This window comes from Barbatula barbatula (genome assembly GCF_947034865.1).
Source record: "Barbatula barbatula genome assembly, chromosome: 9".
NCBI lineage: Eukaryota > Metazoa > Chordata > Actinopteri > Cypriniformes > Nemacheilidae > Barbatula > Barbatula barbatula.
Genome location: NC_136772.1, coordinates 24334946 through 24362500, shown reverse-complemented (window position 1 = coordinate 24362500; position 27555 = coordinate 24334946). Strand labels below are relative to the sequence as shown.

Here is a 27555-nt window from a genome sequence, read left to right as displayed (position 1 = left end):
TTGTGATACTCAAGCCTACTCATGGCTAATTGATATCCTCATGAGGAACCATCATCTGTTTCAATGGATACACACAGTGACACAGGGTCAGGGCGTACAGAGTAAGAGGACCACTGTGTTTTATTGGGGGGCTGTGTCGGTTTGCAACGTGCGTTCACAGTAGTGATGAAAGAGTGGTCCATCCGATTCCGAGGCGTTGGAAACTGACACCAATAAAACATATTGGTTCTCTAACTCCATACGCCCTGGCGCTGAAGTCAAGATTATAGCTGAATACAGACGGATTTTTGTTTCATTGTGCACAAAACGGATCCCTCTACAATTCAAGCTGAACCACAGGAGTGACATGGACAATTTTAATGATTCTTTGGTTACGTTGCCGTCAGAAGGTCAGAAAGCTCCCAGACCTCTTCACAACTATCTAAATTGTATTCTGGAGATAAACAGAGGTCCTAGTGTTTACAAAGGGCTTATATGACAGAATTTACATTTTTAGAATAGAGCATTTCTCCCACAACACGAGTCAGAACTCAGCTTTAGTAGCATATGCATGTGGCTCGGACGAGGCCTAGTTTAAAAAGATTGAAATATGAATATGGTTCTGAGAAACATTTGTCTTTACAAGACATTTATTACTTTTATTATGGATGGATCCACTTTGTGGAGCTTCACAAGCTTTGACCACATTGAATGTCATTACAAAGCTTTAGTTCAACTGAAAAAAAGAAAGTCATTTATTTATGGGATGGCAGGAATGTGAGTTCTAATGGTGTGAGCTGCCGTTTCATTCTACAGCAACTGAAGCAGGTGCATGAAACTGCTCTGTACAGTCACACACTCACGGAATAACGGCATCGCTGACTCGTCCCGGGACATGTTTCGGTGGACCACTCTTTCATCTGGTTTACCAAAAGTGCGGAGACGTCAAAGCAGGGGATGCCGATTTTCCTTCATGAAAATAAACGTATCCAAACAAACACACATTTACTCGCAGGCACATTATTGGCTCTTTTATGTCTGTTGCGGTTCACATACCACTCAACCGCGCACTGCGCGTGGAGCGGACCGGCCGCCAAAGCGCACAGCGTCCCGAGGCCGACGGTCAGCAGCACGAGCGCGGACACGCACAGCGGCAGAGTCCGCTCACACCAGCGGGAGGACGGAACCGCCCCGTCACGTAACGAGTCCGCGGATTCAGCGGTCATGCTGCGCTCTTATCGGCGCCCTGCAGATGTTTCGGGTGTGCTGATAGAAGAGCTCGTTACGCAGCGACGAGAGGCCTACAGTGCACGCGCCTCTTCTCGTGCACTGCACATCTTTATAATCCAGACAGTCCCATGAAAAATATCTTCTTGTGTCACGTGTTCACGCAGGACTGATGGGGTCTGGGGTTTAAATACAGCAACACCAGAAGAAGCGGGGTTCCGTCGGTTCTCGAGACGCACGCGCGCGGGTGATCAGTGTGCCTGACCCCATCACATTCTGAAATCGACCCAGATTAGATTGTTGCTATAGAAACAGACTGTGAATGTTAAAACCCGAGCACGCGCTCATATCTCTCAAGTGCACGGAAGCGCGCGGGCGAGTCATCGGGGGCAATACAGAACACATCAAAGCGGTGAGTTCGTGTTAAATCGTGTTCATGTTAAATGTTTCTGACATGTAAATGGTCAAATGATGGTAAAGCATGTAAACGTGAATGAGTTCTGTTTTATGAAATATTATAAAAGAAAAGTTATTGAGCGCGTCTGTCTTCTGCCCCTTTTGGGAGAATCGAAACTTAGAAAGAAACTTCATTCTTACAGAGTTACTCATGAATCATCTCAGTGATCATCTCAGACTTGACCATTGTGGGTCTCTTTCAACTCGCTTTTAACAGAAATAGGTTTTTTGTGACCTTTGTGTTTAGTAAGAATTGACTTCATAAACACGTGAACCCTATAGAATTACATCATGCAGTAACACAATTGCACATTAATTGTGAAATAAAACAATATTATGTCTTAAGTTAGTATGTGTAATATAGATGAAAAATTACTGCATATTGAATTCAAAAGATTATTTCAAACTAGTCATTTTATTATGTATTCTTGAGGATTATATACTGCTCAGGAGTTCTGGGATAGTTAATATGAAAATGATATAAAATACTCTAATACATTAATACTCACACGTCACTGAAAACTCCAAAAGAACACAAATAAAGATATTTTGAGAAATGTGTCAGTGGATTTGTGTTCATGCAATGGAAGTCCAGGGGTTTAATGTTTTTTAGTTGTCAACATTATTCTTTAATCTTCTATTGTATTTTGCAGAAGAAAGAAACTCAGACAGGTTTGGAATGACATCTATTGTTTCGGGGTGAACCACACCATTTCATCTCACATGTTTCTTCTCAGGGACAGTATGGCAGATGACATGACCGCTCCTCTGCTCTCAGACTCTGAATCCTCTCCTGACGCTCAGCCCGTATGCCCTTCCAGCCGGACAGCGGTCATCCTCGGTTCCGGAGACTTCTCTCGGTCTCTTGCTATGCGGCTGGTGGGTTGTGGCGTGAGAGTGCTTGTTGGGACTCGTTGTGTGAATCGCATCCCATCGGGTCTGTTTCCGGATGCAGTGGAGCTGAAGAGCCAGGAGGGGGCAGCATCACAGGTGGATTGTGTGGTGTTTATGGCTTTGTTCCCTGAGCACTACTCTTCTCTGCTGGGGTTACGGTCCGCACTGGCCGGGAAGGTGTTGGTGGATGTTAGTAATGCAGCGGAGACGAACATCCGTGGGCCATCCAATGCGGAGCGACTGGCCGAGCTGTTTCCAGACAGTCTGGTGGTCAAAGGTTTTAACACGGTTTCAGCCTGGGACCTGCAGACGGGGGCACATGATGGGAGCAAACAGGTCAGAGCTGTTATCTGCGTGTGTTGAAAACAAGTGCTGTGTTATCCCAAGTGACCTCTGACCTTTCACCGTTACAGGTCTCGATCTGCAGTGACAGTGCAAATGCAAAGAGGAAAGTTCTGCAGTTGGCACAGCACATGGGTTTCCACCCCGTGGACATGGGCGGCCTGTCGGCTTCTCGAGAAATGGAGGCAGCTCCGTTGCGCCTATTCCCCTCTTGGAGTGGCCCAATCCTGGTCACATTTCTTCTGTTCTTCTTCTTCTATGGTTACGGCTTCCTGCGGGGCGTCCTGCTTCCGTTTCTTGCTCAAGGACACAACGTTTTCTACCGTCTTGCTCTGGATTTGGTGAACGAGAGCCTGCCGGCGGTCGCTTTGGTGACCTTAGCGCTCGTATACTTGCCGGGTTTGTTTGCTGCATCATTGCAGCTTTGGAGGGGAACCAAGTATCGCCGCTTCCCGTTTTGGTTGGACAAGTGGTTACAGTGCCGGAAGGAGCTAGGTCTGCTGAGCTTCTTGTGTGCAGCGCTACATGGCGTCTTCAGCATCTGCGCGCCACTGCGGCGAGTAACACAACACAAGTCCATCATTGCTGCCTACAAACAGGTGAGTGAACAGAGACTAGTTTGAGATCGCTGAGAAGCCGTCAGTTGGCTCATTCCAGTAACTTGTAAGAGTAGGACTTTGAAGCTACATTTTGATTTTGTTCCCTCATGAAATGGATCTGATTGAGATTACATACAGGTTTTAAACTGGACCGTTTATCGAAACATTTTCCTCTTTTAAGGTGACATAATGGAATAGGAATTTGGTGACATAATATTCATAATACCAGACCATATATTGTTGACCAAATTGTAGGAATGACCCAGTTTACAACTTCCTCTCAAAGGAAAGTAAAGTATAATGTTCGCTGTGTGTGAGAGGTTGAGGCTGGTGTAGAGGAACCCTGGGATGAGGTGGGAGTTTGGCGTTCTGATCTCTACCTGTCGTGTGGGGTGTTGGGTCTAGGCGTCCTCTCTCTACTGGGCATCACATCCCTTCCCTCGGTAGGCAGCAGCCTTAACTGGAGAGAGTTTACCTTTGTCCAGGTGAGCCCAGACGCTTTAGTTTGTTCATTTATCGTCTCGTTCGTGCTTGACTTTTCTGTATGTTTGTTGAACCTTACACCTTCTCGGTGCATTTGTACTTTAGATGTGAAAGCACGAGTTGTAAGAAACATATTTGAAAGGCTTCACCCATAACCCCAAAATGAGGAAAATCACTGGTTTATGCATGCCAGATTGCCAGGCCACAAGCTGGTGATGTCACTTGTAAATTACAGGGCCGATTTTTTTTACCAAGTGATGTCAGTATGTGAAAAGATTTTAAACCAGTAGAGGAGAGAGATGATTGCCTGACCTGCACTTACATGCCAGCGCAAGCCCAGTTTTAAGACGTTCACATTTTAAACGACATTGACTTTTTCTTGCTCTACAGTCTGGTCTGGGATACTCCGCTCTGACGCTGTCCGTCATGCACACACTCTTCTTTGGCTGGGATTTTGCCTTCCACACTGAGGCCTATTCCTTCTTCATGCCGCCAAGCTATGTAGTCGCTGCATCGCTGCCGTGCGCTGTCCTGGTGTGTCGGTGTTTTCTGCTGCTCCCCTTCATCTCCACCAGATTGGGACGAATCCGCCGTGGATGGGAAAGTGGACACAACTGTCCTGTTTTACAGGGTCACCCTGTGGTGGCTAATGGAATATCACAGCAAGTTTGAGAAAGACAGGTGTTTGTTTTTGTAGGGACAGTTCACCCAAACACGAAAACATTTTTCATTGTGTTCTTGAGGTTTTGTGAAAAGAGACCAGAGCTTTGCTCACATGTTTACAGTACCTCAAGAATTGTTTTCAAGGTTTTATATTTATGTCACAAACATACTTTTAATGTTGACACATTTTCCAAATGAATTTTCCTATGGGCTCACATAAGTAAGGTCAATGACGCACAGCAGTATTTCGGCCTTCAACAACATAACATCTTTTAAACGTTTTCCTTGTGTAATATGTGTCTTTTGTTATCATTGATACGCAGTTATCTCAGTGGTTAACCCCATTTTTCTGCAGACTTTGTCCAACTACAGATAAGGTTATATTTTGATAACATTACTTCATGATGAAAATTGTCATATTTTACAGTATGTTAGGATTGCCTAATTAGGATTTATGAAATGTTGTGTAATAGTAGTTTGTTTTAACCCATCGGTCTGAATGGCCGTAGGTATTTTTTTTTTTATAAGTCACAAAAATATTTTTTTTTATAGACTGTCAATCAATTAAATATTTTTGGTCAGAGAAGATACGTCATTTCTGAAAAAGCAAATAAAATGAGATCAACTTTCATCTCATAAGACATCATAAAATCTTAAATAATTGGTACTTAACACATACTCAAAACACATAATAAAAAATAAACTTCTCTGGGCCTTTATAAACAATGCTGAAGCATTTATAATGGTATGCAAGTCTGCACAGTACATTATTAAACGTATGGGTTAAATTAATAGACGTTTCAATCTAGAAGTGCCTCTGGAAAATAAAAACTTGTGCAGTATCATCATCATCATCATCATCATCATCACCACGTTGTTTGGGGATTTGCCTTGAACATTTCATAGTCTGACATTTTGAAGAAGGCCAGTTCAGTCTCATTGGCTGTGAAAAGATGAAAAGTGTTGAAACCTCACAAACTACAAATACACAAATGGTGTTTATTATGTTCACGGAATGAAAAATAAAAATTGATTGATAACATAAAAGATTATATTTTATTCTATGTAGAAATTAGGTTTTGCTGTTACTCAATATTAATTTGTGACTGTAAAGAACTCAACACAAAATTAATTCCCGGTGAGAAAATATAGCTGTTACATACCAACACCACATGCTCTTAAACTGAAGCCACCAGAAAGAATCAATTTTTCATCATCCTCTAAACTCATCACAAGCTCATTCGTCTGAAATAACAATACATTTTATAATTATTTTCATACATATTATTTAATAATATTATCAACGTGTTTAAAATATAATGATGCTGTCCTTCCAAAACCTCTGATGTCTAAACTCAATGTTTTTCAGGATGATTTAATAATGTGCCGTCAAAATTGACAACTTTGTCTTGGTTAGATGTTTGCAAAACATAAAGTGTGATTAATAATAATTATTATTTATGCCATAAAATACAAATCACAAAATATGTAGATATAAGGTTTCAGAAGGACAGCAGAGATAGAATAAATAATACATTTCATAAGTTTGGCCTTTTTACATTTTTTTAACAACGTATCGCGTTATTGATTCACATCATTGATTGAATTTAACGGAAGAACAGCGTGTTAACAACAAGCGAACATTGATCGTTTTGATATAAATGTGAAATATGAACGTTTATAAAGTTACCTTTGCTCCGTGTGCCTGGTGGATGATTTTCATTGTGTCTGTAACAATAAAAGAAGACATTTTAAAAACTGTTTCAAAAAGTTTCTTTAAAGGGAGAATTAAGGCATACTTGCCGTAGTCAAACTTCTTGAAAGGTGGAGGTAAGCCAGATCTTGAGGAAATGTCTTAAAGAAGGTAATTGAGCTTTAGGTTACTACTGGGCTAATAATATGAAACGCACATCGGATCATCAGTTTACCTTTAAGTCACCGTGTCTTACCTTGTTTAACAAACGAAATAAAGTCTTCAACTGTCCGCTCCAAATTCACATCTATGAAAACTATCGGTTTAAAGTTGCGATGTTCGAAAGAGCGCACGAGCCGCACCGTCAGAACTGCGTGTTCATCAGACATGCTAAACCGCTCCAGCTCAACCTCCTCACATTACAAACACAAACACAGCCCTGTCGTGATGTCCCTTGTCGAGAGAGAGATCGCCTCGCATCGCTAGAAAGATCAAACGTGTTTAATAAGATTCTCTTTTATACGATTAATTCCGCACTTTCTAGAAGAGACGATCCAGACATCTTCTTAAGTTAAAAAAACCTGCTTATTGACCTGCATGGGATTGTGGGGTTTGGCAGAAATATGTTTTTACTGTAACTTACTTTCACATCTATAACCATACAAAAATATCTTATTCAAACTAATCATTTCATACACAACAACATTTTCAATTACCAAATGCTTTACTGAAGAATGTTGATTTATCGTTTAAAAGGCTTGTGCTTATTTATAGAAAGATACTGCAACTGTATAGACAAAATAACACAACGCACAGGAATGACAATGGTTTGAAAGAGTGGTAGACCGGTCTTGAGCTGATCTGGGAACATTGATCGTAAGAGAGACAGTCACATGAACAATGGGAGTTTGCAGCTGCAAGTAAATACAATATTTATTTAAAGATTATGTGTGCCTTTTCTCTAAAGTTGCACCCCAAATGACATACTGAATATGCACTATGTAGCCTACTCTACCATCTATGAATTTAAGAAGGGTATCTTCTCAAATGGAACACTAATGGCTTTTTATTATCCAGAAGGGATGTCAAACAAATAGCACAATGGGTGTTAATAAAACTCAATTTAGTACATTGTACTTGTTACTTGTAATTGCTACTTGTTTTGTCCAATATGTGCTCCGTCACTGTCAGAATGAAGTGTAATCTCAATCTCAATTTATTTATAAAGCACAATTAAAAACATATCACAGATGGACCAATGTGCAAGTATAAATACAATTATGACAAAAACATACAGCAAGAAACATCACATTTCATAAGATTTAGCAAAAAGCTACGTTTTTAACTTAACCTTAAAGGGTGTGTAAAGTTCGTGCAGTTCTAATGTGGATATGTAAACTCTTCCAGAGTTTAGGGTCACTCCTTGATTTTAGTTTGGACTTTGGAACCGTTACCAGTCTCTGATTGGCCTCCAAATACAATGCAACGTTCGTACATGAGAATTTTCTGCATCTATGCTTTAAAACATTATTTATGTGTCTGTGAATACAAGGCTTAAGTCTAATAGTCTGATTACCCAATATATGATTTCACCATGATTTTAATCTTTAACGTGACCTTAAACTTAAAAAAAGAAACAAATCAGAGTTATGAATTTTTACAGAATGTTCTTTACATTATATAAAATGATTTTATGAAGAAAACAGTAAATCACAATAAAGTGACTTTAACTGGGATTTCGCATGCAGGGTCACATATGTTCCCAAGAAGTGAATTGACAAATTTGTATTTCTGTAATCGTGAGATGTTGCCTGACTATTGCAGATCATATCATATAGACCAGGGGTTTTCAAACTGGGGTCTAGGACCCCCAGAGGGCCTCCAGAAGGTTTCAAGGGGTCCCCAAAAAAATTGCAGGGAAAAAAAGATCAAGAAAAAAATTGTAAGTTAGTTTCTTTTTTTGCTATATGCATAGTTTATATTTGTATCTGTCCATACAGTTTTTCTCACTATGGTTTATTTTTCAGCCTCAAAGTGAAAGTTGCACAAATAAATTTGAATTGAAAATTATTATAATTTCATGTAACCTTACACAAAATGTATAGATGGTTATATATTTTAGAAAAGGGTCTCTCACAATAGGTTCATCTTATTTGGGGGCATCATGAAGTTTGAATACCCCTGATTATAGACCATCAGAGAACTGCACATTATCACACAGAGCTCTGATTCCTACATTATTATTGTATTATAACTGTTACATAGGTCTATCAGAGATAATCGTGTATAATTGGAGAACAAAGGGCTATTTGTTTGAACAAATATGTAAATATACATCTAGTGACATAATTAAACGACACGTCGGTGTTAAAACCTCTTTTGCAATGAATGTAGTGTTCAAACAAAAGGCATTTTTATTTTGCCACAATCCTCTCAATCTGGCATCCCTGACCTGACCCCATGGCCCATTTACGAGAACCAGCGATTCCTTAGTGTGATTGGACAGGATGGCTCGGTACATGTTCAAGCAGCCAATGGAATGCGCGGGGCGTGGTCAGACAGCACTACGGGAAGCGGCAGTGACGGTTCGCGCTCGCACAAAGTGGTTCTTAAGCACATCAGTTCATCTCCCAGAAACACCCGCAACCATGACTGAGGTGAGTGGGATAAACAAACATGCGTGTTTCTGTCACAGTCGTGCTAGCATGTCAAGCACAGGCGGTTTTCTTTCGTTCTGTATATTTGTGTTTCGTTGCATGTGCATGGCGCGACGCGTTCGTTTCATTTGAGGGCTTTTGTATTTGTAATGCACCACTCATACACTTCATGAAAAGTCCAATTTAAAAACGTATAAACGGCACAATGGGCGAGTTTTGCTTTATGCGTCGCTGCGCATGCCGATAAACGTCTTGACTTCAAGTATCGCGAGAGCGCTTCGACATTTCGAAAATCTCTCGCGATATTTGTCACACGCCGATCGGACTGCGCAGCGCCGTCTGAAGTCAAGTGCTTTATGAACGCAGGGATCGCGATGGCTGTGTAGGTGTTGCGTTTGAGTAAACCGCGCTGTAGGACGCTGATCGTTGACCGATTTAACGTTGTTAAATAAAAATATATAAAAATATAACGTTGCCGTTCCTTTTGATATTGCTGTTTGTGTGTGAAAGAACACGTCCTGCGTGAACGCCCCCCACGTGACCCATGTTTCTCCAAGAGCGAGCGAGCGTTTTGGAGAAGTGCTCGAATCCACCACATCGACTTTATAAATTTTTCCCCCAAAGATATTATTTTCCACTTATTTAAAGCAGCTTTATTACAATTGTTTTATGTTATTGTTCTCTGTATTATGATTTTGACATCATAACAAACAAAAATAAAATGTCTCTTCTCTTAACAGGCAGAATATGTCTGCTGTAAGACTGTAACTATGAAGTGACATAAGAAAGGTTGATTAGGAGTTTGAAATAAACAGCATCACTAATACAGAATCTTGAAGCCTGTTAAGTAGTTTTCATCTCTGAATCTTACCATTTTACATTTTATTGTAAACAATTGGCTTTGTTGTGTCTGCCTTCTTACGTCTCACTACAGTCATCTCCGCGCTGGATTTCACGCATGTTTTCTGTTATGCACCCGCCTGCCGATTGGCTGAAGTTTGTTATTCTTCAGACTGATTGGCTGACAATCTGTAGTTGTGTAAACTCTGTCTTTCTCATTTAATTGGTCTACTTCTTTACATTGACGAGCACTAGCTGCTGGTACTGATGCTGCAGCGGCACCAAGTTAGCAACATTGACTATTCGCCTAGTGTTGAAATTAGCCATGAACCGGTTATCTCTGCATCAGCTAACAGTTCTCACATCATCACATAACTTTAAATAGACACTTTTACAGTAATAACCAAGCCACTGTAATAATGACCGATTTGAAAAGCGTGTTTACTGTCAAAAGATTTAAGCATGTTGATTTGCACACGTGTAATTTACCTTTTGTTCTAAACTAAAATTTACTAGAGTGGAGGGCTGAGTTTAAAGCTGAATGATAGATTCAGGGCTTTTGAAAAAACATTACGCCCCTTCTACAGACAAAAGTGAGTGTGTTCTGTCTTATCGATTGTTGTTGTTTTGCAGGCAGCATTTCAGAAGGCGGCAGAGGAGGTCAAACATCTGAAATCGAAACCGACAGACGCTGAGATGCTGGAGATTTACAGTCTGTACAAACAGGGCACCGTAGGAGATGTAAACACAGGTGAGCTTTTCCTCAAACCCGTAAACATTCCCGCAAGAGTGATAGAATATAATGAAGTACATCTTGATAAATAATACTTAAACCAAACTGCAGCTTATTAAATGTTGCCCGCATGCTTCTTTCCAGCTCGACCCGGCATGTTAGACTTTGCTGGGAAGGCCAAATGGGACGCCTGGGAGGCAAAGAAAGGTCAGTTTCATGGACACACCAGCAGAGGGTGACATTACACCTGCGTTTAAACTTTAAATAGCTTTGAAATGCTCTGCCTAAACTTCCTGATTCAATAGGGAAGAGTTGCAAGTAAGGTGTGTGCGGGTCTTTCGTTTCGCTTGTAAATTCCCAGCAGCGTTTGAAAACTCTGACCATTTCTCTTACTCTCTCACTATTTTCAGGTATCAGTAATGAGGCTGCCAAGGAAGCGTATATTGCTAAGGTTGAGGAGCTGAAAGGCAAATACGGAATCTAAAGGTTGGACCCCATCGTTGGCCAGCCTGTCTTTACCTGTATTGTTCTCCAATATAAACGCCTTAAGGTCTGCATCGTGTCCCCCTCACAAGGGTGTTACAGTTCCACTGTAGCATACAGGATCTGGTTCTGTGTTAGAGAACAAGCACATTCCTTGCAGACCGAGTGAAACCGTCCACCAGCAACCATGTAGTGAAAATATCCAATGAAATGTTTTTTAAAAAGTCTGTTTATATTGTGTCTACTTTACAGTGTTGATAAAACATGTTGGCTTTACCCACAAAACCCACTGCTGTGCTTGGCTCATTTTCTTTAGAGAATCAAACTGTGTTTAAAAGATAATTTCGTTAAATGTTTGGAATGTGTGATCTGAAGAAGATGAAGGGTGTGTGGATTGTGAAAGTTGCCAGTACGTGACAAAATCACTGTGCTGACGAGTGTATCAAGAGCTAATCATATATTAACACATGAGTACCGAGAGCTGTACGTAGGCTGAGGAATCTACAGTATAACAACATCTAGGATGGATTTTAATTTAAACAATTGGAATTGATTGATCTATTATTGTCTTGTTTTATGATCCCTGATCAAAGTTCTTTTAGTGTTTTGTATTTCAGGTCACAGTTTGATAATCCAAGACTTTTACAGTCAATAATGCTGATAATCTGCAGAGAAACTCAAGATAAAGCGTCTGTCTTCATGATCAAACATTTCATCCTCAAACCTCTTATGTATTAGTTAGATGATGCAAGAGTGATCTATTTGATCATTTTTATTTCTTCTTAAAAATACGAATGAAGTGAACGTGAACCAGCCGATCCAGGTTAAAGCTTAAGAATGAACCAAAGTTTGATTTCAGTCATTGATTTCACTAGGTTTCAATCTATGACATTACTCAATATTAAAGGTACTTGTATTTTTACAGACTGTTCTTAATGAAGGATGAATTTAGTAAATCACGATAAAATGAAAGTCTGGTTTTCTCAGACCGGGTGTTTTCTTAAAACTGTGTGTAAAAATGTGAACACTAGGCCATATAGAGAGATTAAACTAATGCTTGTTAAAGAATTTGACTAAATATACGAGTGTTTTGACTATATAGTCAATAGAAATAAAGCCTGCTAGTCCGCTACAGATTTGACCAGTTTATCAATTTGCTAAGGTTACTACTGGAGTATAACAAATGAAGAGATTTGTTCCAAAATGAGATTTTTATGATGTTGACATATTTTTGTTGTGTTTTATTGTGTTAGCTTCAGTTATTGTGTCTTAAATCAAAACCAACCCACTGCAGTCAGTTTGATTGGTATTCATTGTAATGTACAGTGATCTCATTTTGGAACCAAACTCTTCAACTGTAATATTGTGTTTCATGTGGTTGTTATTAGAAATGTCTAAGAAAACATATAACCATTTTAAGGAATAACGCTTACAAAAAATAACAGTGGTTTAAAAAAAACTAATAGAAAACAAAAGCAATGCACCCAAAACAAAAACACGGGATATTTAACGGTCACGGAAATGAATGAAAGTTTTGCGGAGAGTGACGTCATCGTGTTGCTGGAAAGTGACGTAAGAGAAGCACGAGCGGGTTTGTCTGTTACGTCACACTCAAATGATTCTGTACTTTCGACTGAAGTCCGTCTCGAGTCTTCTGCTCTGTTTGCTGTATCGCCTTCAACATGACGGCTATTAAAGTCAGGGTAATATCTCTTAAAGTTATGTTTACTTGACGACAAAAGACGTGAGATCTTTAGATGAATAAGAATTACTGAGTTTCTATAAGATAGATTTGTTTACAATGTGTGGGTGTTGTTTACATCATGTTTTGTAGAATTGAAAGACAATAAGTATGCTAAGTATTATAAACTAATGTGTGTTACTACTTCAAACTCATCTCTTCTGTGAATACTTGACAGACAGATGAAAAAAGTACACTAACCCTCTCTCTCTTCTCTCAACAGCTAGTGTTCTAGCTTTAGTTGTTTGTATCAGCACCTGTTGTATTATTGCTCCTATATGACATTTCACTTATTGCTCCCTGAACTCTCTGTAAGTCGTAAATGTAAATATGCGTATCGTGCTACAATGTAATAACTGTAGGCGGCCTAAACAAAAGTCGCTATTCTGTAGTTTTAACTACAATGAATTAATAAATCGCAGAAAATACTGTAGTTTGCTTTCATATTCATCATAATAAAGTTCAACATCACCGTAGTAATATCTAGGACTTACATTTCTTTTCATGTGGGTTAGTGTTAAAGATGAAACCTTTAGAAACAGGTGCTGATCTCACAGCGCAGGACAGACGGATGGAGTGTCTGATGTGTCTCTCTCTCTCTCTGTGTCTGTCCAGGTGGGATGTGATCCACAGGTGAAGTCCGCTCCTCTTTTTCTGGACGTATTTTGCCGCAGTCTTATAATCTTGTGTACGTTCCTGTCAGTCGTCCTGTCGTCTGTCGCCGTGTGTGACGGTCACTGGCTGCTGGCCGGTCGTCGCATGTTTGGTCTGTGGTACTTCTGTAAATTGGAGGAGCTGCAGAGCTCTGTTTCGGCTTTTAAAGTGTTGTCTAACTGCACGACTCACCTGGAAGAGGCCGGGGTGGACGGGCTGGGCGCATGGTTGGTGCTGTGTCGTTCTGTCATTACGCTGGCTGTGGTCAGTGCCATATTCGGACTGGAGTTGCTTGTGATGTCACAGGCAAGCGAAGGGCGTGACTCCAGTCGCCGCTGGACCTTCGGGGCGAAACTGGTGCTGCTGGCGGGCGTAATGGCTGCTGGGGGGCTGGCAACTTTTGGACTGTTGTTAGGGCCATACGCGACACTCTTTGGCTTTACTCTGACTTTCTGGTGTCAATTTACTGCCACGTTCCTCTTCTTCCTCAATGGAATGGCGGCACGACACATCCAGAATATTCCACTGCTAACCTGACAAAGTGTAAAGCTCGGCCACCACACCAATGAACTCACTTTAAAACCACCTGCAGGAGCTCCCACTGGTTTTGTGTTAAAGAAACTCGCTCAACAGAATCTGCATTAGTCGAGTTATGATTTGATAGGTTTCTCAGATTGAGATGAATCAAAGGTTAAACTTCATAAAATGTTTGGAACAAATTCCACTGTCATACGTAAAATAATTTGTCTTCAGATTATAAATAAAAAGCAAGAATTGTGATTGTACTGTATGGCACAAACAATGGAAGTGTGCATAGACCAAGTAAACAAGTAACAATGTTAAAGTATAGCCAGAAGATTTAAACATTATACATGTTAACATGAGACGACATTCTTAACTAACCTTTCTGTGCAAAATTATATCCAACCTCAGTCATGACCATGTAAAGCTTGAAAACGCAGATTTAAAATAACTTTTTTAGTGACAATACAAGCTTATTTTCATACAACCATTTGCAAAACATTCAAAGTTAAACTATAATGATCATGCCACACATTTGAAAAGAAGCAGTGTTTGTGTTTCTGGTGATTTACGTGACTGTCTGTGTTTTTGGGGCATTCTGTTGTCAAGAAATCATTTACAAGAACATGTCTCACCCTAACATTTCATTTGATGTTCTGTTAATGTAGTTACTTTAACACAGATGAAATGTCATTACAGCGGGCTTGAGGAAGAAGACCCCTGGGTCCGTATTCACAAAACATTTGATCACATAAACATAAGTTAAAATATTGTAAAGTGAGCTTATTTGTGTTTCCATAATTACATTTAGTCATTTAGCAGATGCTTTTATCCAAAGCGACTTAAAATAAAAAAGTTTGAATTTATATTCAAATAAAAGTTTGCATAATTTAAATAATGCTTGAGTGAAATACTGCAGTCGTTATTTTGAGGAACTACTTTTAGCCTTATGATATTTTATGATCTGTAAAATAAACATAATGACTTAATAAAAGATGTCTTTAGGAGCTTTCATCAACATTCACTTCATAAAAACATCCCATTTGATTTAACAGCATCTGGTCATAAATCGATGTCATTTGGTGTGGAGAAATATCTTGTTTTTTGAGCATTTATTTTGATGGATTACACAACTCACAGTATTACACATATTAATAAGTGATTAGTGCATTATAACTATCCTTTATATTTACACACCCATACAGGGACATGAAAGAACACAAATATTACAATCACATTTTGTGCTTTTTACTTGATAATATAGTTTTGTTTAATATACTGTAAAGTACACATAGACGCTCTTAAGGGCGATACAAGGGGCCTCATTTATAAAATGTTGCGTAGAAATCGTTCTAAATGAGATTCATTCACAATAATTTCTCAAAGTACTCACAGAAAACACGTGTACGCCTCTCTGTCAGATGTGAAATCTATAAATCGCAAATGAACATGAAATTGTGTGCAGCTGAGTAGTTTCAGATCTTGCCTTTTCATGATGTCTGAATGATGTCATAAATACTGTATATGAAAGAGCACCTGTCAGCGTCCAAATCGGTATATGAGCGCAAAATAATGACTTACATTTCCACGTCAAATACAGTTTTTATAAACATAAATGTTTCTGTTGACATTTGCGTACGCACGTTATACGATCAAATCTGTACTTACGCACGTGTTATAAAGGAGACCCCAGCTTACAACAACAGGACTGAACAGAAATCTATAACATGAGCAGCAAGATGACACGAAACAGCACAGCTGTGAGCAATGACAGAATTACAAACCATTAAAAACACGGCAATTTAGCCACAGCCTCCGCTAGTTTATTCTCAATATTGGTCTGTCAGAGAGAGCAGGAAGGCTAAGCTTTTTCAAATGAACAACTTTATAGTTTCATGCATGTCTAAATATTTTCTTATTATCTCTGCTTACGCTAGGCGTTGGTTTGTCATAATAGTTTTGGAGTGTTAGGGTTTGTGTTGGTTGTTGTTGGGTTGTGTCTAGGTTGTGTTTGGACGCGTGAGCAAGGACACCTGTGTCAGTGGCAGGCCGCTGTGACTCGAGGAGTTGTGATGCACTCTGGGATCACCATGGAAATGCTGCTTCATCCGCCACCGCCTCCATCGTCTTTGAACTTCATACTGTACCTGCCACAATTCAATCACAGTTAAGATCTGCCAGTCACCCATTAGACCTATTACCATATTACAACTCAATAAAGCTGTTTTGTTTTTCACAGAGCAGATGTGTTTGTGTATGCAGGAAGGCTGTGGAAATCCTAACATTTCAAACTTTACACGTGATCATTTTGAAACCAAATAGACGTACTGACCTCTGCATTTAGAAAACAGTACAGCAGTGCCACAATAAAGCCCTGTAACAGCAAACCAATGATTTGATCAACTCAGAGTAAATATGATTTTAAATCTGTTAGTGTGTGTATTTCTATATATCATTATTACCTGTGTGGATGCTAATGCAAGCTCGACGACGTTCCAGATTTTAAAGGTTAGGACGTTGACTCTATCAGGGAAAAAGGCGAAGAGGACATACTGCAGTCCAAACAGAGACACCAGCAGGAATGTAGATTTTGCCAGCTTCCTACACAAAATTGTACACATTGAAATAAGATAAATGTACACTTTATACAAGAATAAACTCTTGTTTGTATAAACATGAACTCAAAATGAGAGAAGAACCCAATCTACACATTACAGAGTCATTTCCAACGCACCGAAGCACTTAAATAAAGCTATATATTATGTGTATATATTACACACTTTATTTGAACATATTACACACAATTTCTAGATACGATGGTTTATTTTCTCTAAGCTCTTCATTCAAAACTATTTACCTCTTGTAAATATTGTGTTTTGTATAACACACAAACCATCAAATGATTAGATATATACACAAGTGTCATGATTCCGCTATCATGTCATGTTTATTCTTAGTCTTGCAGCGGAGTCATGGCATAGCCTTAGGTTTTGTGTGAGAAAGACATGGCTTTGTTTTGATTCTGACTTGCCATGTGCTTTCTCGTGTCTCGTCAGTGTTTCCAGCCCTTCTGTCTCGTTAGCCTTCCCATTAGTGTTTCATTACCTACACCTGCCCCTTGTTAATTATCCTGTGTTTGTTCCCCTTTAAAACATCCTCGTGTTCATTGTCCTGTGCTCATTCATTGTACTTGTTTCCCTGTATCGATCCCTTGTCCTGAAAAGCATTTAAGTAGTTTCTAGTCTTTGTGAGTGTTCTGTTTAGTCTTGGTATTTTGTAGTTAGTGTTCTTGTCAAGTGTGTTTAGTCTTATCAGTTTATCGTGTCCCCTGTTCTTGTTTTGTTACCCCATCGTGGGTGTTTGTTTTCTGTTTTGCATATATGTGAAAATCGGTTAACCTCATCCTCGCTGCCTGCACTTGGGTTCTTCATCCACGTTCGTGACACACAAGTGTGTCAAACAGAAAGATGATGAATTTAAAACACCTTCACTCATCAAGCTCTCACATTTTCTCTTACTCTCACTTCTACTTCTCATTACAAACAATTGCCTCAATTGTTGTCCAAACTAAAAAAAGCCACCTTGAAGTCTTTTGAAGACAAGTTTCAGACCGCCGCCGTGTAAGAATAGATGTGATGTGGTTTAGATGTGGTTAAATGTCGCAGAGGAGGGATGATGAAACTCACTTTAAAATCCTGAAGGTTAACATTAAAATATGAAGCTGTACATTTTGTTAGTAAATATTGGCTTGAATACCGTAATTTAACTGTGCATGCATTATAACATATAGACAAATTTATAACATATAGTAACAAAAAGACAAAAACACAATCAATTGTTTGGTGGCATATGAGCAAAAGGTAGAAGTGAGTTATTAATAGAAAATACTGGCCAACACTGGACCTCACCTGTGATGATTAAACTCATTTCCATGCATGTCTGCAGCTTTCAACTTCCCCACTAATGTCCGAATAATACTCAGGAAAAACAGCATGTTTACCTGAAACACAATTCCCTTCAGACATCAGAAACGCAAGCTCAGTTCTGCGATGAACAAGAACGTTCCCTTCATGTCACTCGCTCAACGTTGCGTGGATGACGTGATGACACTATTGGAGGTTTTCAAGCACCAGATCCCGTGTACACACCAAATATCTCAGGAGTGGAATATCCGGTCGTTTACCATTACAGGTCCAGCGATCATGTCATTGTTAAAATAGCCTGAACCCTACACTGTAAAAAATAAACTAAACATATAATATAAAATAACAAGGCAAACACATCTTTGAGTTAACCTGACGTCCAACCGAGTCATTCGTTTTCCCAGCATAGTCAAATTCACCTATTGAACAACAGAACAAAATCCTTTTAGTTGGCTGAACATGAATACAAATACCTTGGTCAAATAACTGTTTTACGAGTTTGTGTTGACTGAATTTGTGCCGTCGTGTCACGAACCTCAACCGCAGTAACAAGCAAAAACCATCATTCATTAAAAAACTCTAAACACCACAGATAACTAACAGTAACAATGACATTAAAGCAGAAATGAAGCCAAGAAGAACTAAAACACTCATCTTTAAAAGAAAGACAAATAACGTGCTGCAGTGTATCTTGGGAACTTTCAAACTGTCGCAAAATATAATTTTTTCACAATACACCGTTTTGTAAGTCCAGTCAACTTTTGTTAAAAACATGTTTAGGCTTATTAAGTTTAGTACATGGCAAACAATCATTAGACTCCTAAAACTAAAAATGTTATGATCAAGTTACTTATTTCTCTTTGTAGGGTGAACATTTAGCAAGTTAGATTATTTTACCGTTTTGCCAAAAATGAATATGTAGGAGCGGCCTCAACAACAGAGCGCTCTCTTTCTCGACGCTGTTTTAAATGGGTTCTACGTGTGTCTACGTGCTGTACAATATTGTGTGACTCTTGAAGATGTGATCAGAAGTAAGATCCAGAACCAAAACTACAAGCCTCATCACAATCGATGATGTCAAGCAGAATATATAGTGTAAGCAGTAATGCATAAGTGATATAAAAAACTCCAAAGAGTGCCATAAGAGTGCATTGATGCAGAAGAGCGAGCATCAAGTTCACCAAATCACCTGTGACCTTCTACACACACACACACACACACACACATCTATTACTGAACCTTTGTTTGGCATTTCTCTGTATCCAGCCGGATCCCTGAAGGCAAACAGAAGCGATCTCGTATCATAGCCAAAGACACGGCTCAAAGTGTGCATCCCTCCGTCACAGAGATTGTTCAGCACCGGAGGAAACGCTGTCACTCATCACTTCCTAAAAATGTGTTCCTGGCTGAAGATCTTTAAAATGGAAGTATGCTTTTTTTGTACAACGATTTGTTTTAAAAATGTCATTTTCTTTCATTTTTGTATGAAAGTGTATGCCTTACAGGTTTGAGTTGAGGAACACAGTTTTGCACACGGTTGAGTAATTAAAGATAATCGTTTTGAATGTGCTGTACTATAGCGTAAAGGCTGACAAACCAAATGAATAATCCCAGCGACAACTTGAATGGTACCATTTGATGATTTGTCATAATCGTGCAGCCCTACTGTGAATGCCCTGCTATAGGAGCAGCCTCTTCCACCTCCGTACAGATGCTAGGAGACCGGACCAGATCAACCCGAGGGAGGATTACACACCCAAACCATGATCTGTTCAGGTCTCAGATTATACACAAACTACCGCTTTACGGTCACTACAATGTACAGGTGGGTCTGTAAAACTCCACATTCATCTCGGTCAGTGGCACAGGATCTATCCACACAACATGGAGTGAGTGACGGGAAGGGAACTTCTATTACCAGACTTACAAACTATAGTGAACATGAGTGAGCAGTAAGAGAGGAATGGAATCAAGTGTACAGGCGAAGAGCAGAGAGAGAGAGAGTCATGTGTGAGTATACAGAAGGTCGGCTTACTGTAATAAAAATGATGACTGGAACTCGAAGTATCCACCAGATCCATCCATGATCTCTCGTCTCCCAGCACCTGACAACACAACAGATTCAATCATTCTAACGTTTGTCACTCGTGAACTACACACACACAGCTGCCTTTCAGTTACAGACAGACATAGGGAAAGGTTTTATATTTGCATAAAAATATATGGACGTGGTAGCAATTGCTGTGACACCAGTGATGGGACGGCCCCACAATTCAGTTCGGAAGACACAAGATGTCACCCATTCAAAGTCAATGAAAAGCGTTGTGATGTAACAATGTTGTTATTCAATGTGTGGAATCGTTCTGTGTTTTAATTAACTTCAATAAATTGCTTTCTTCGTTAACGGAGTAGTTCTGTCATGAATCTGCCTTCATGTCATGTCTATTCTTGGTCTTGAGGCAGATTCATGACAAAGTCTTTTGTTTTATGTGAGAGAGAGATGTTGGGTCGATCGGCTTTCTTGCTCTCTCTCTGGTCCGTGTCTTTGTTCCCGCCATCTCGTTTCCTCGTTAACCTTCCCTGAGTGTTTCAGTACCCGCACCTGACCCTTGTTAATTATCCTTTGTCTGTCTCCCTTTAAAACATCCTCGTGTTCATTGTCTTGTGCTCGTTCGTTGTACTTGTTACCCTGTCCTAAGCCTTGTCGTGTCAGAATCCTTGAAGTTTATGCTAGTCTTTGTGAGTGTTTGTTTAGTCTTTATAGTTGAGTTCCAGTTGAGTGTTTAGTTTTCAGTTTATGGTGTTAGTTTTTGTGTACTGTCTTGATACCCCCTCGTGGGTTTTTGTTTTCTGTTTTATATTATTAAAGTCCTTGTTAACCCCTTCATCCCCGTTTTGCTGCCTGCAATTGGGTTCTCCATCACAGTTCATAACAGAACGAACGAGCCAGAACCGAACCCAGCAGGCAGCTATGGACAGTAACCAGCGCCACCTGAGATCTCGGCAAGCCCACCTCCTTTTCGGAATGCATCAGAGGGACTACAGTGTGCTAGAGTATGCCCGGGACTTCCTGTTAGAGGCAGTGGAGACAGAGTTCAACGAGAAGGAGCTCAAGCTCATATTTAACAGCGGCCTCGTTGAACCCCTCACCGCCAGGGAGACCCAGCTGCTGGAGCCTCTGGGGTTCCAGGATATGGTGAACTTCCTGGTCAACCGGGACGACTCCAGACCCTCACCTCCAGGTGGATCCCCCACACTGTCTTCAATCCCGGAGGGATGTACCCTGGGTATGATCACACTGGGGAGTTCAGCACCACCCGTCTCGTCACCTCCAGCTAGCATTCGTGGTAGGCGCGGACGGAGGGAGTCGTGGGACTCGCCGTCCGACTCTTCCAGCACGGAGGCAGCCGGGTCCCCCACCCCTTTGCTGCCGGCCACATGTTCTGTGGGTCGTTCCAAGAAGAAGAAGCCTCGGAGGGGGCAACCGTCGAGTCCGGTGGTCCCGTCGAGTCCGGTGGTCCCGTCGAGTCCGGTGGTCCCGAGTCCGGTGGTCCCGAGTCCGGTGGTCCCGCCTGCACCCACTCCAGTTTCAAGTCCTGCCCAGGCGTCCACGCAAGTGCCAAGTCCTGCACCCAGTCCTGCCCAGGCGTCCACGCAAGTGCCAAGTCCTGCACCCAGTCCTGCCCAGGCGTCCTACCAGCCGGCGCCAAGTCCTGCACCCAGTCCTGCCCAGGCGGCCTACCAGCCGGCGCCAAGTCCTGCACCCAGTCCTGCCCAGCCGGCCTACCAGCCGGCGCCAAGTCCTGCACCCAGTCCTGCCCAGCCGGCCTACCAGCCGGCGCCAAGTCCTGCACCCAGTCCTGCCCAGCCGGCCTACCAGCCGGCGCCAAGTCCTGCACCCAGTCCTGCCCAGCCGGCCTACCAGCCGGCGCCAAGTCCTGCACCCAGTCCTGCCCAGCCGGCCTACCAGCCGGCGCCAAGTCCTGCACCCAGTCCTGCCCAGCCGGCCTACCAGCCGGCGCCAAGTCCTGCACCCAGTCCTGCCCAGCCGGCCTTCCAGCCGGCGTCAAGTCCTGCCCTGCCGGCCTTCCAGCCGGCGACTCTGCGCTCTTGCGAGCCTCCCTCCAGGGTACCCCCTGCTAAGTCCCCCAGGACCCCACGCTCTCGAGCGGGTCCAGGGACTAAGACTGCCCCTCCCTGTCCCAACCCCTTTGGACTTCCTCCCATGGACTCTTGTGTTCCCCCCATGAACTTTTGTTTTGCCCCACCCCCCCTCCCTTGTTTGTTATTTTTATTGTCCCATCCCAACCCATTTATTGTTCTTGCTTGTCTGCCCTTAGTTTTGTTAAGCATGTTTTGTTGGTTTATGTCTGTCACCCAGTCGGTCTTGTCTCGTTAGTCTTCCCCTTGGTGAACACCTGGGGGTGTTCATTAAAGGGGGGGCTTCTGTCATGAATCTGCCTTCATGTCATGTCTATTCTTGGTCTTGAGGCAGATTCATGACAAAGTCTTTTGTTTTATGTGAGAGAGAGATGTTGGGTCGATCGGCTTTCTTGCTCTCTCTCTGGTCCGTGTCTTTGTTCCCGCCATCTCGTTTCCTCGTTAACCTTCCCTGAGTGTTTCAGTACCCGCACCTGACCCTTGTTAATTATCCTTTGTCTGTCTCCCTTTAAAACATCCTCGTGTTCATTGTCTTGTGCTCGTTCGTTGTACTTGTTACCCTGTCCTAAGCCTTGTCGTGTCAGAATCCTTGAAGTTTATGCTAGTCTTTGTGAGTGTTTGTTTAGTCTTTATAGTTGAGTTCCAGTTGAGTGTTTAGTTTTCAGTTTATGGTGTTAGTTTTTGTGTACTGTCTTGATACCCCCTCGTGGGTTTTTGTTTTCTGTTTTATATTATTAAAGTCCTTGTTAACCCCTTCATCCCCGTTTTGCTGCCTGCAATTGGGTTCTCCATCACAGTTCATAACAAGTTCACTTTAAAATAAGCATGAAAAAGGAAAATGATTATGGAAAGAGAATTTGGGTTTATGTTGAAGTGAACTTCTCTAATTATGATGACTGATTAGATGTGTTTTGGATCTTATATCATTACATAACGTGTTATTTTAAATAAAATTGAAAGATTTATATAAACAATCAACCTGCAGTTAATAGATAGGTGTGTAGGAAAAATGAATAAGCAATTCTAAAGATCTGAATTTTAAATAAAGCTTTTGTGTACGCTACATTTTTCAACTCTTAAATTACATTTATATGATGTAAAACACAAATAAAACATGATTATTAGATTATTTTATTAAAGTTAATATTTTACAGTAACATGAAGCAAATGACTGTTTAATAAGTGTGTTCTCGTGAATAAAAGGTTAAATAGATTTAAATTATGATACAAACATAACACATCACCATGTTGATGAACCGAGAAGAAATACAGCTGCATTGAGTATTTTTAATGTTTGTACCCTTCATCCTGATGCAGGTATTTGGCCAAACTCCAGCTAATAATAATCAGCATTGGGATCCCTGGAGGAATAAAAAAGAAGCTTTTATTGGATGTGTTATTTGCAGGATGAGAACTGAAGGAGAGATCCATTAAAAGGAGAGACTAGACTTTAAATCACTTATCCGGTATACGGTTACGCAACTTTGACCAATAAATGATCTAAAGGGAACAGATTGACATCTTGGCCTAAAACTACACAAGTTCACTTTGAGAAATTGAATAATGTCGGAACGTGGATTAAAGATTATAAACCGATTATTACATCGGACAAAAAACGATGTACAGGACTATTGTGGCCAAATCATTTATGATCACGACATAACTTTTTAACTTTTTAACTTTTTGACTAGTATTCACTAATTTTTGAATGCTTAAAATCTGCTATGAGCACAAGGAAGTTCCTTACATCATCAACCAATGGAGTGAAATACAGTCTGTGTGTCAGAGAGAGAGAGATGAGCGTACCCCAGCCGAGCAGTGTGTAGCAGTGAAGGCGTTTGGTGTGTGAATGTAAAGAGAGGTTTATGAGACTGTGAAGATAATGTCCTTCCACCAGCAGCCAGCTGTAATTCGCCAGGATGCAGTAATTCGACAGGAACAGAGCTACTTTACACCCGGGCTGAGAACAACAGCACAGACACGTCAGCTCACACACATTATCTGTATATTTGAAGATTTTACTGTACAATGTCACAAGGCTTATGAGGAGGGCACTGATCAGGATTCAGAGTCCATGAGGGGTTGAGAAGATTGCACACAAAGGGATTGTAAAAAAGGACAGCGTTTAGGCTAAACTCCCATACATCCCTTACTGTTATGTGAAAGATTACATGACGTATCTTCTATTATTAATATATGTGTAAAAAAAGCAATAATACAAAGTGAGGAGTAAGTGTACCCAAACATTGAGTGTGTGTGTGTGTGTGTGTGTGTGTGTGTGTGTGTGTGTGTGTGTGTGTGTGTGTGTGTGTGTGTGTGTGTGTGTGTGTGTGTGTGTGTGTGTGTGTGTGTGTGTGTGTGTGTTTTTGAATATGTGTGCACATGTGTTTGCTTGTCTACCGGATGGAAGTTGCAGTGATAATACTCCTGTGAGTAATGCAGCGCAGCATCTCGAATAAAGATGAAGATGGCTCGTAGGATGAAGGATGTGAAAAGTTGCATATGAATTAAATTACGAGTACAGTGCAGCTTCCTGGAGGTTTAAGAACAAGAAAGATTTAAAGACGGGATGAGGCCTTACAGTATAAAACAAATGTATGCAAATAAAATTGTCTTTATTAAATCTGGAATATGAACCATTTAAAAGTGCATTTCAATAAATCTATAAACACAGCATTAACACTTGTATGGTCTCTCAGTCAGGCTGTACAAACTAAACTTGGAACAGGAACATCTGAATTCTTAGGCTGATGTCATGGAGTTTGATGTCTTGGTTTTGGCACAGTGTTGTGTAACTTTTATAACATATATACACAGATTTGGGGGGACACTCTCCATCTCCCGTGTTGTCATTTAGAATTACTGTTATTTTTATTTGAAGTACTTTTTCAGAGGATTTATGATTGTTAACAATAACAGAAAAAGCCACAGAGTCGTGCTACAGAAAAACTCACAGCAATCATCTGATTTACATGCATGTGTTTCACCACATTTTCATTCAACACATATAAGGGAAGTTTGAAGAATTATCATTTTGTAAATGAGTCTATTTTTGTCAGTTGGACCAGTTTTTTGGACCAGTGTCTTAATCCTGATTCATTGTATTATGTGCGTAACTGAATTATACAAACTGTACTTTAACTGTAATTTACCATTGTTGTTTCAAAGTGTGTAATGGCTTTTTGATTATATTGCTGATAGGAATATATGAATGTAAAGACACACAAACTCACAGGTGATCATTTACCTGAACACACACAGCACAGTGAGAGCAATGCTGAGCGACACAAGAGAGACGGTGTATCCAACAGAATACATGATCCTCACATAAAAGAAATACTCGTGTGAGACCAGCACCTGCTGAACACAGACATTTGCTCATTTACATACATAAACATAACTGTTGAGTTTAATTATTGTTGACACCTAAGATAAAGCGTTTTTGTGATGTTTCGCTAAAAAAGCTAAATGAATGAATATCAATGTATTATTTTGCTGACCATGATTGGAAGGTTTTCCGCCTTCAGTAATGTGATGTTTTACATTTGTTATGTTTTTGAGGAATGGAATTTAAGCACAGAAATGAATCTTGACAGTTACCGAGTCGTTGGGAGAATGAAAGCTGTCGTTGAGTGCGTGGCCACAGGACACTTCATACGGTGGAAAGGTTTCTGACCAGCCGCTCTCCGAGCAGTTTCTCCACACAACCCCTAGAGTCAAGAAACACAAGCCAGAAAAAACTCATTCTGAAGCATAAAACCTGTTACTGAAACATTTATCAGCAGAAGATATATCACGATTTCAGTTTAAGATATTACAGAAATGTGACATCATGGATTAGCTGTGGTTTATATATAACCGAGGTAACTCAGGGTGTGCCTGACCTTTGACCCTAAGGAATATGGGGCATGGCCTGGACACAGTCTCTCCCACCTCAGCATGAGGCCAACAGTTCAGATGGTCCCATAATGTACTGCAACCTGTGTTTTTGGGAGTAATGAATCATTAAAAACATAATTTATGTAACACAGCAGATCAGAGACAGAGCAGAATGTGTGTGTCTGCAGTGGATTTTAAGATTTTTTAATGCTTTCTAAGAATTAATAATTATTGTATTAATACAATTTTTGTTGTTTTGTATATTTCTTCACAACGCAATTATTATTAATAGTGTTAGTTGAGAAAAGCTGCTGTTGTAATGATGACAATAGACATGTGTTGTGTTTTTAGTCAGATGTGTGTCATATACATTCACCTAAAGGATTATTAGGAACACCATACTAATACTGTGTTTGACCCCCATTCTCCTTCAGAACTGCCTTAATTCTACGTGGCATTGATTCAACAAGGTGCTGAAAGCATTCTTTTGAAATGTTGGCCCATATTGACAGGATAGCATATTGCACGAAGCTCCTGTTCCACCACATCCCAAAGATGCTCTATTGGGTTGAGATCTGGTGACTGTGGAGGCCATTTTAGTACAGTGAACTCATTGTCATGTTCAAGAAACCAATTTGAAATGATTCGAGCTTTGTGACATGATGCGTTATCCTGCTGGAAGTAGCCATCAGAGGATGGGTACATGGTGGTCATAAAGGAATGGACATGGTCAGAAACAATGCTCAGGTAGACCGTGGCATTTAAATGATGCCCAATTGCCTAAACTGTGCCAAGAAAACATCCCCCACACCATTACACCACCACCACCAGCCTGCACAGTGGTAACAAGGCATGATGGATCCATGTTCTCAGTCTGTTTACGCCAAATTCTGACTCTACCATCTGAATGTCTCAACAGAAATCGAGACTCATCAGATCAGGCAACATTTTTCCAGTCTTCAACGGTCCAATTTTGGTGATCTCGTGCAAATTGTAGCCTCTTTTTCCTATTTGTATTGGAGATGAGTGGTACCCGGTGGGGTCTTCTGCTGTTGTAGCCCATCCGCCTCAAGGTTGTGCGTGTTGTGGCTTCACAAATACCTCGGTTGTAACGAGTGGATATTTCAGTCAAAGTTTATCTTCTATCAGCTTGAATCAGTCGGCCCATTCTCCTCTGACCTCTAGCATCAACAAGGCATTTTCGCCCACAGGACTGCCGCATACCATTCTTTGTAAACCCTAGAAATGGTTGTGCGAAATGGTTGAAAATCCCAGTAACTGAGCAGATCGGCCCGTCTGGCACCGACAACCATGCCACGCTCAAAATAACTTAAATCACCTTTCTTTCCCATTCTGACATTCAGTTTGGAGTTCATGAGATTGTCTTGACCAGGACCACACCCCTAAATGCATTGAAGCAACTGCCATGTGATTGGTTGATTAGATAATTACATTAATGAGAAATTGAACAGGTGTTCCTTATAATCCTTTAGGTGAGTGTATAATGGATATGAAATTGAGTGTGTATGTTGAGCGGTTTGAGCTGAATGTCTGGTGTTCATCAGGGGTTTATAACAAACTGTAATACAAATGTGTGAGGAAAAGCTCCCTTCACTTTCCATTGGT

At 40.6% G+C, this 27555-nt stretch overlaps 5 protein-coding genes across 11 annotated transcripts in view; 3 read left to right on the top strand and 2 right to left on the bottom strand.

Moving 5' to 3' along the window:
* The first annotated feature begins 1373 nt into the window (after positions 1–1373).
* steap3 (STEAP family member 3, metalloreductase) lies at positions 1374–5686 on the top strand. 4 transcript variants are annotated; one of them, XM_079463523.1, is made up of 5 exons: positions 1378–1618; positions 2400–2892; positions 2970–3497; positions 3818–3982; positions 4371–5324. In XM_079463523.1, the coding sequence occupies exons 2-5, from the start codon at positions 2407–2409 to the stop codon at positions 4650–4652; spliced, it is 1461 nt and encodes a 486-aa protein (XP_079319649.1). In that variant the 5' UTR covers positions 1378–1618; positions 2400–2406; the 3' UTR covers positions 4653–5324. The 4 variants fall into 4 exon arrangements, with proteins under 4 accessions (XP_079319652.1, XP_079319649.1, XP_079319650.1 ...); XM_079463524.1 differs by having other exon boundaries at positions 1410–1618; positions 2316–2892; positions 4371–4933; XM_079463526.1 differs by lacking the exon at positions 3818–3982 and having other exon boundaries at positions 1374–1618; positions 4371–5686.
* Positions 4632–27555, bottom strand: part of cUnh2orf76 (chromosome Un C2orf76 homolog) — a 292668-nt gene continuing 269744 nt past the window's right edge. The window contains exons 2-6 of one of the 3 annotated variants that reach the window (XM_079463542.1): positions 6593–7186; positions 6447–6497; positions 6334–6371; positions 5807–5888; positions 4632–5586 (exon numbers count right to left, since the gene is read on the bottom strand). In XM_079463542.1, the coding sequence (XP_079319668.1) occupies positions 5510–5586; positions 5807–5888; positions 6334–6371; positions 6447–6497; positions 6593–6725 (381 nt within the window). In that variant the 5' untranslated portion in view covers positions 6726–7186 and the 3' untranslated portion in view covers positions 4632–5509. The remainder of the gene's footprint in view (positions 5587–5806; positions 5889–6333; positions 6372–6446; positions 6498–6592; positions 7187–27555) is intronic. The other 2 variants (XM_079463543.1, XM_079463544.1) reach the window with 2 other exon arrangements.
* On the top strand, positions 8847–11610 carry dbi (diazepam binding inhibitor (GABA receptor modulator, acyl-CoA binding protein)). The gene is made up of 4 exons (XM_079463541.1): positions 8847–8993; positions 10467–10584; positions 10711–10773; positions 10977–11610. Exons 1-4 carry the CDS (start codon positions 8856–8858, stop codon positions 11048–11050), a joined length of 393 nt encoding a protein of 130 aa, XP_079319667.1. The 5' UTR covers positions 8847–8855; the 3' UTR covers positions 11051–11610.
* tmem37 (transmembrane protein 37) lies at positions 12662–14972 on the top strand. 2 transcript variants are annotated; one of them, XM_079463535.1, is made up of 2 exons: positions 12662–12752; positions 13406–14972. In XM_079463535.1, the coding sequence occupies exons 1-2, from the start codon at positions 12732–12734 to the stop codon at positions 13979–13981; spliced, it is 597 nt and encodes a 198-aa protein (XP_079319661.1). In that variant the 5' UTR covers positions 12662–12731; the 3' UTR covers positions 13982–14972. The 2 variants fall into 2 exon arrangements, with proteins under 2 accessions (XP_079319661.1, XP_079319662.1); XM_079463536.1 differs by having other exon boundaries at positions 12664–12746; positions 13406–14948.
* On the bottom strand, positions 15836–26046 carry sctr (secretin receptor; the record flags this gene model as incomplete). The annotated part of the gene is made up of 11 exons (XM_079464993.1): positions 15836–16113; positions 16299–16340; positions 16429–16567; positions 17875–17966; positions 19925–19994; positions 23351–23411; positions 23857–24010; positions 24451–24583; positions 25298–25407; positions 25651–25760; positions 25935–26046. Coding segments are annotated over 11 exons (1170 nt in total), but the record flags the coding sequence as incomplete, so codon positions are not given.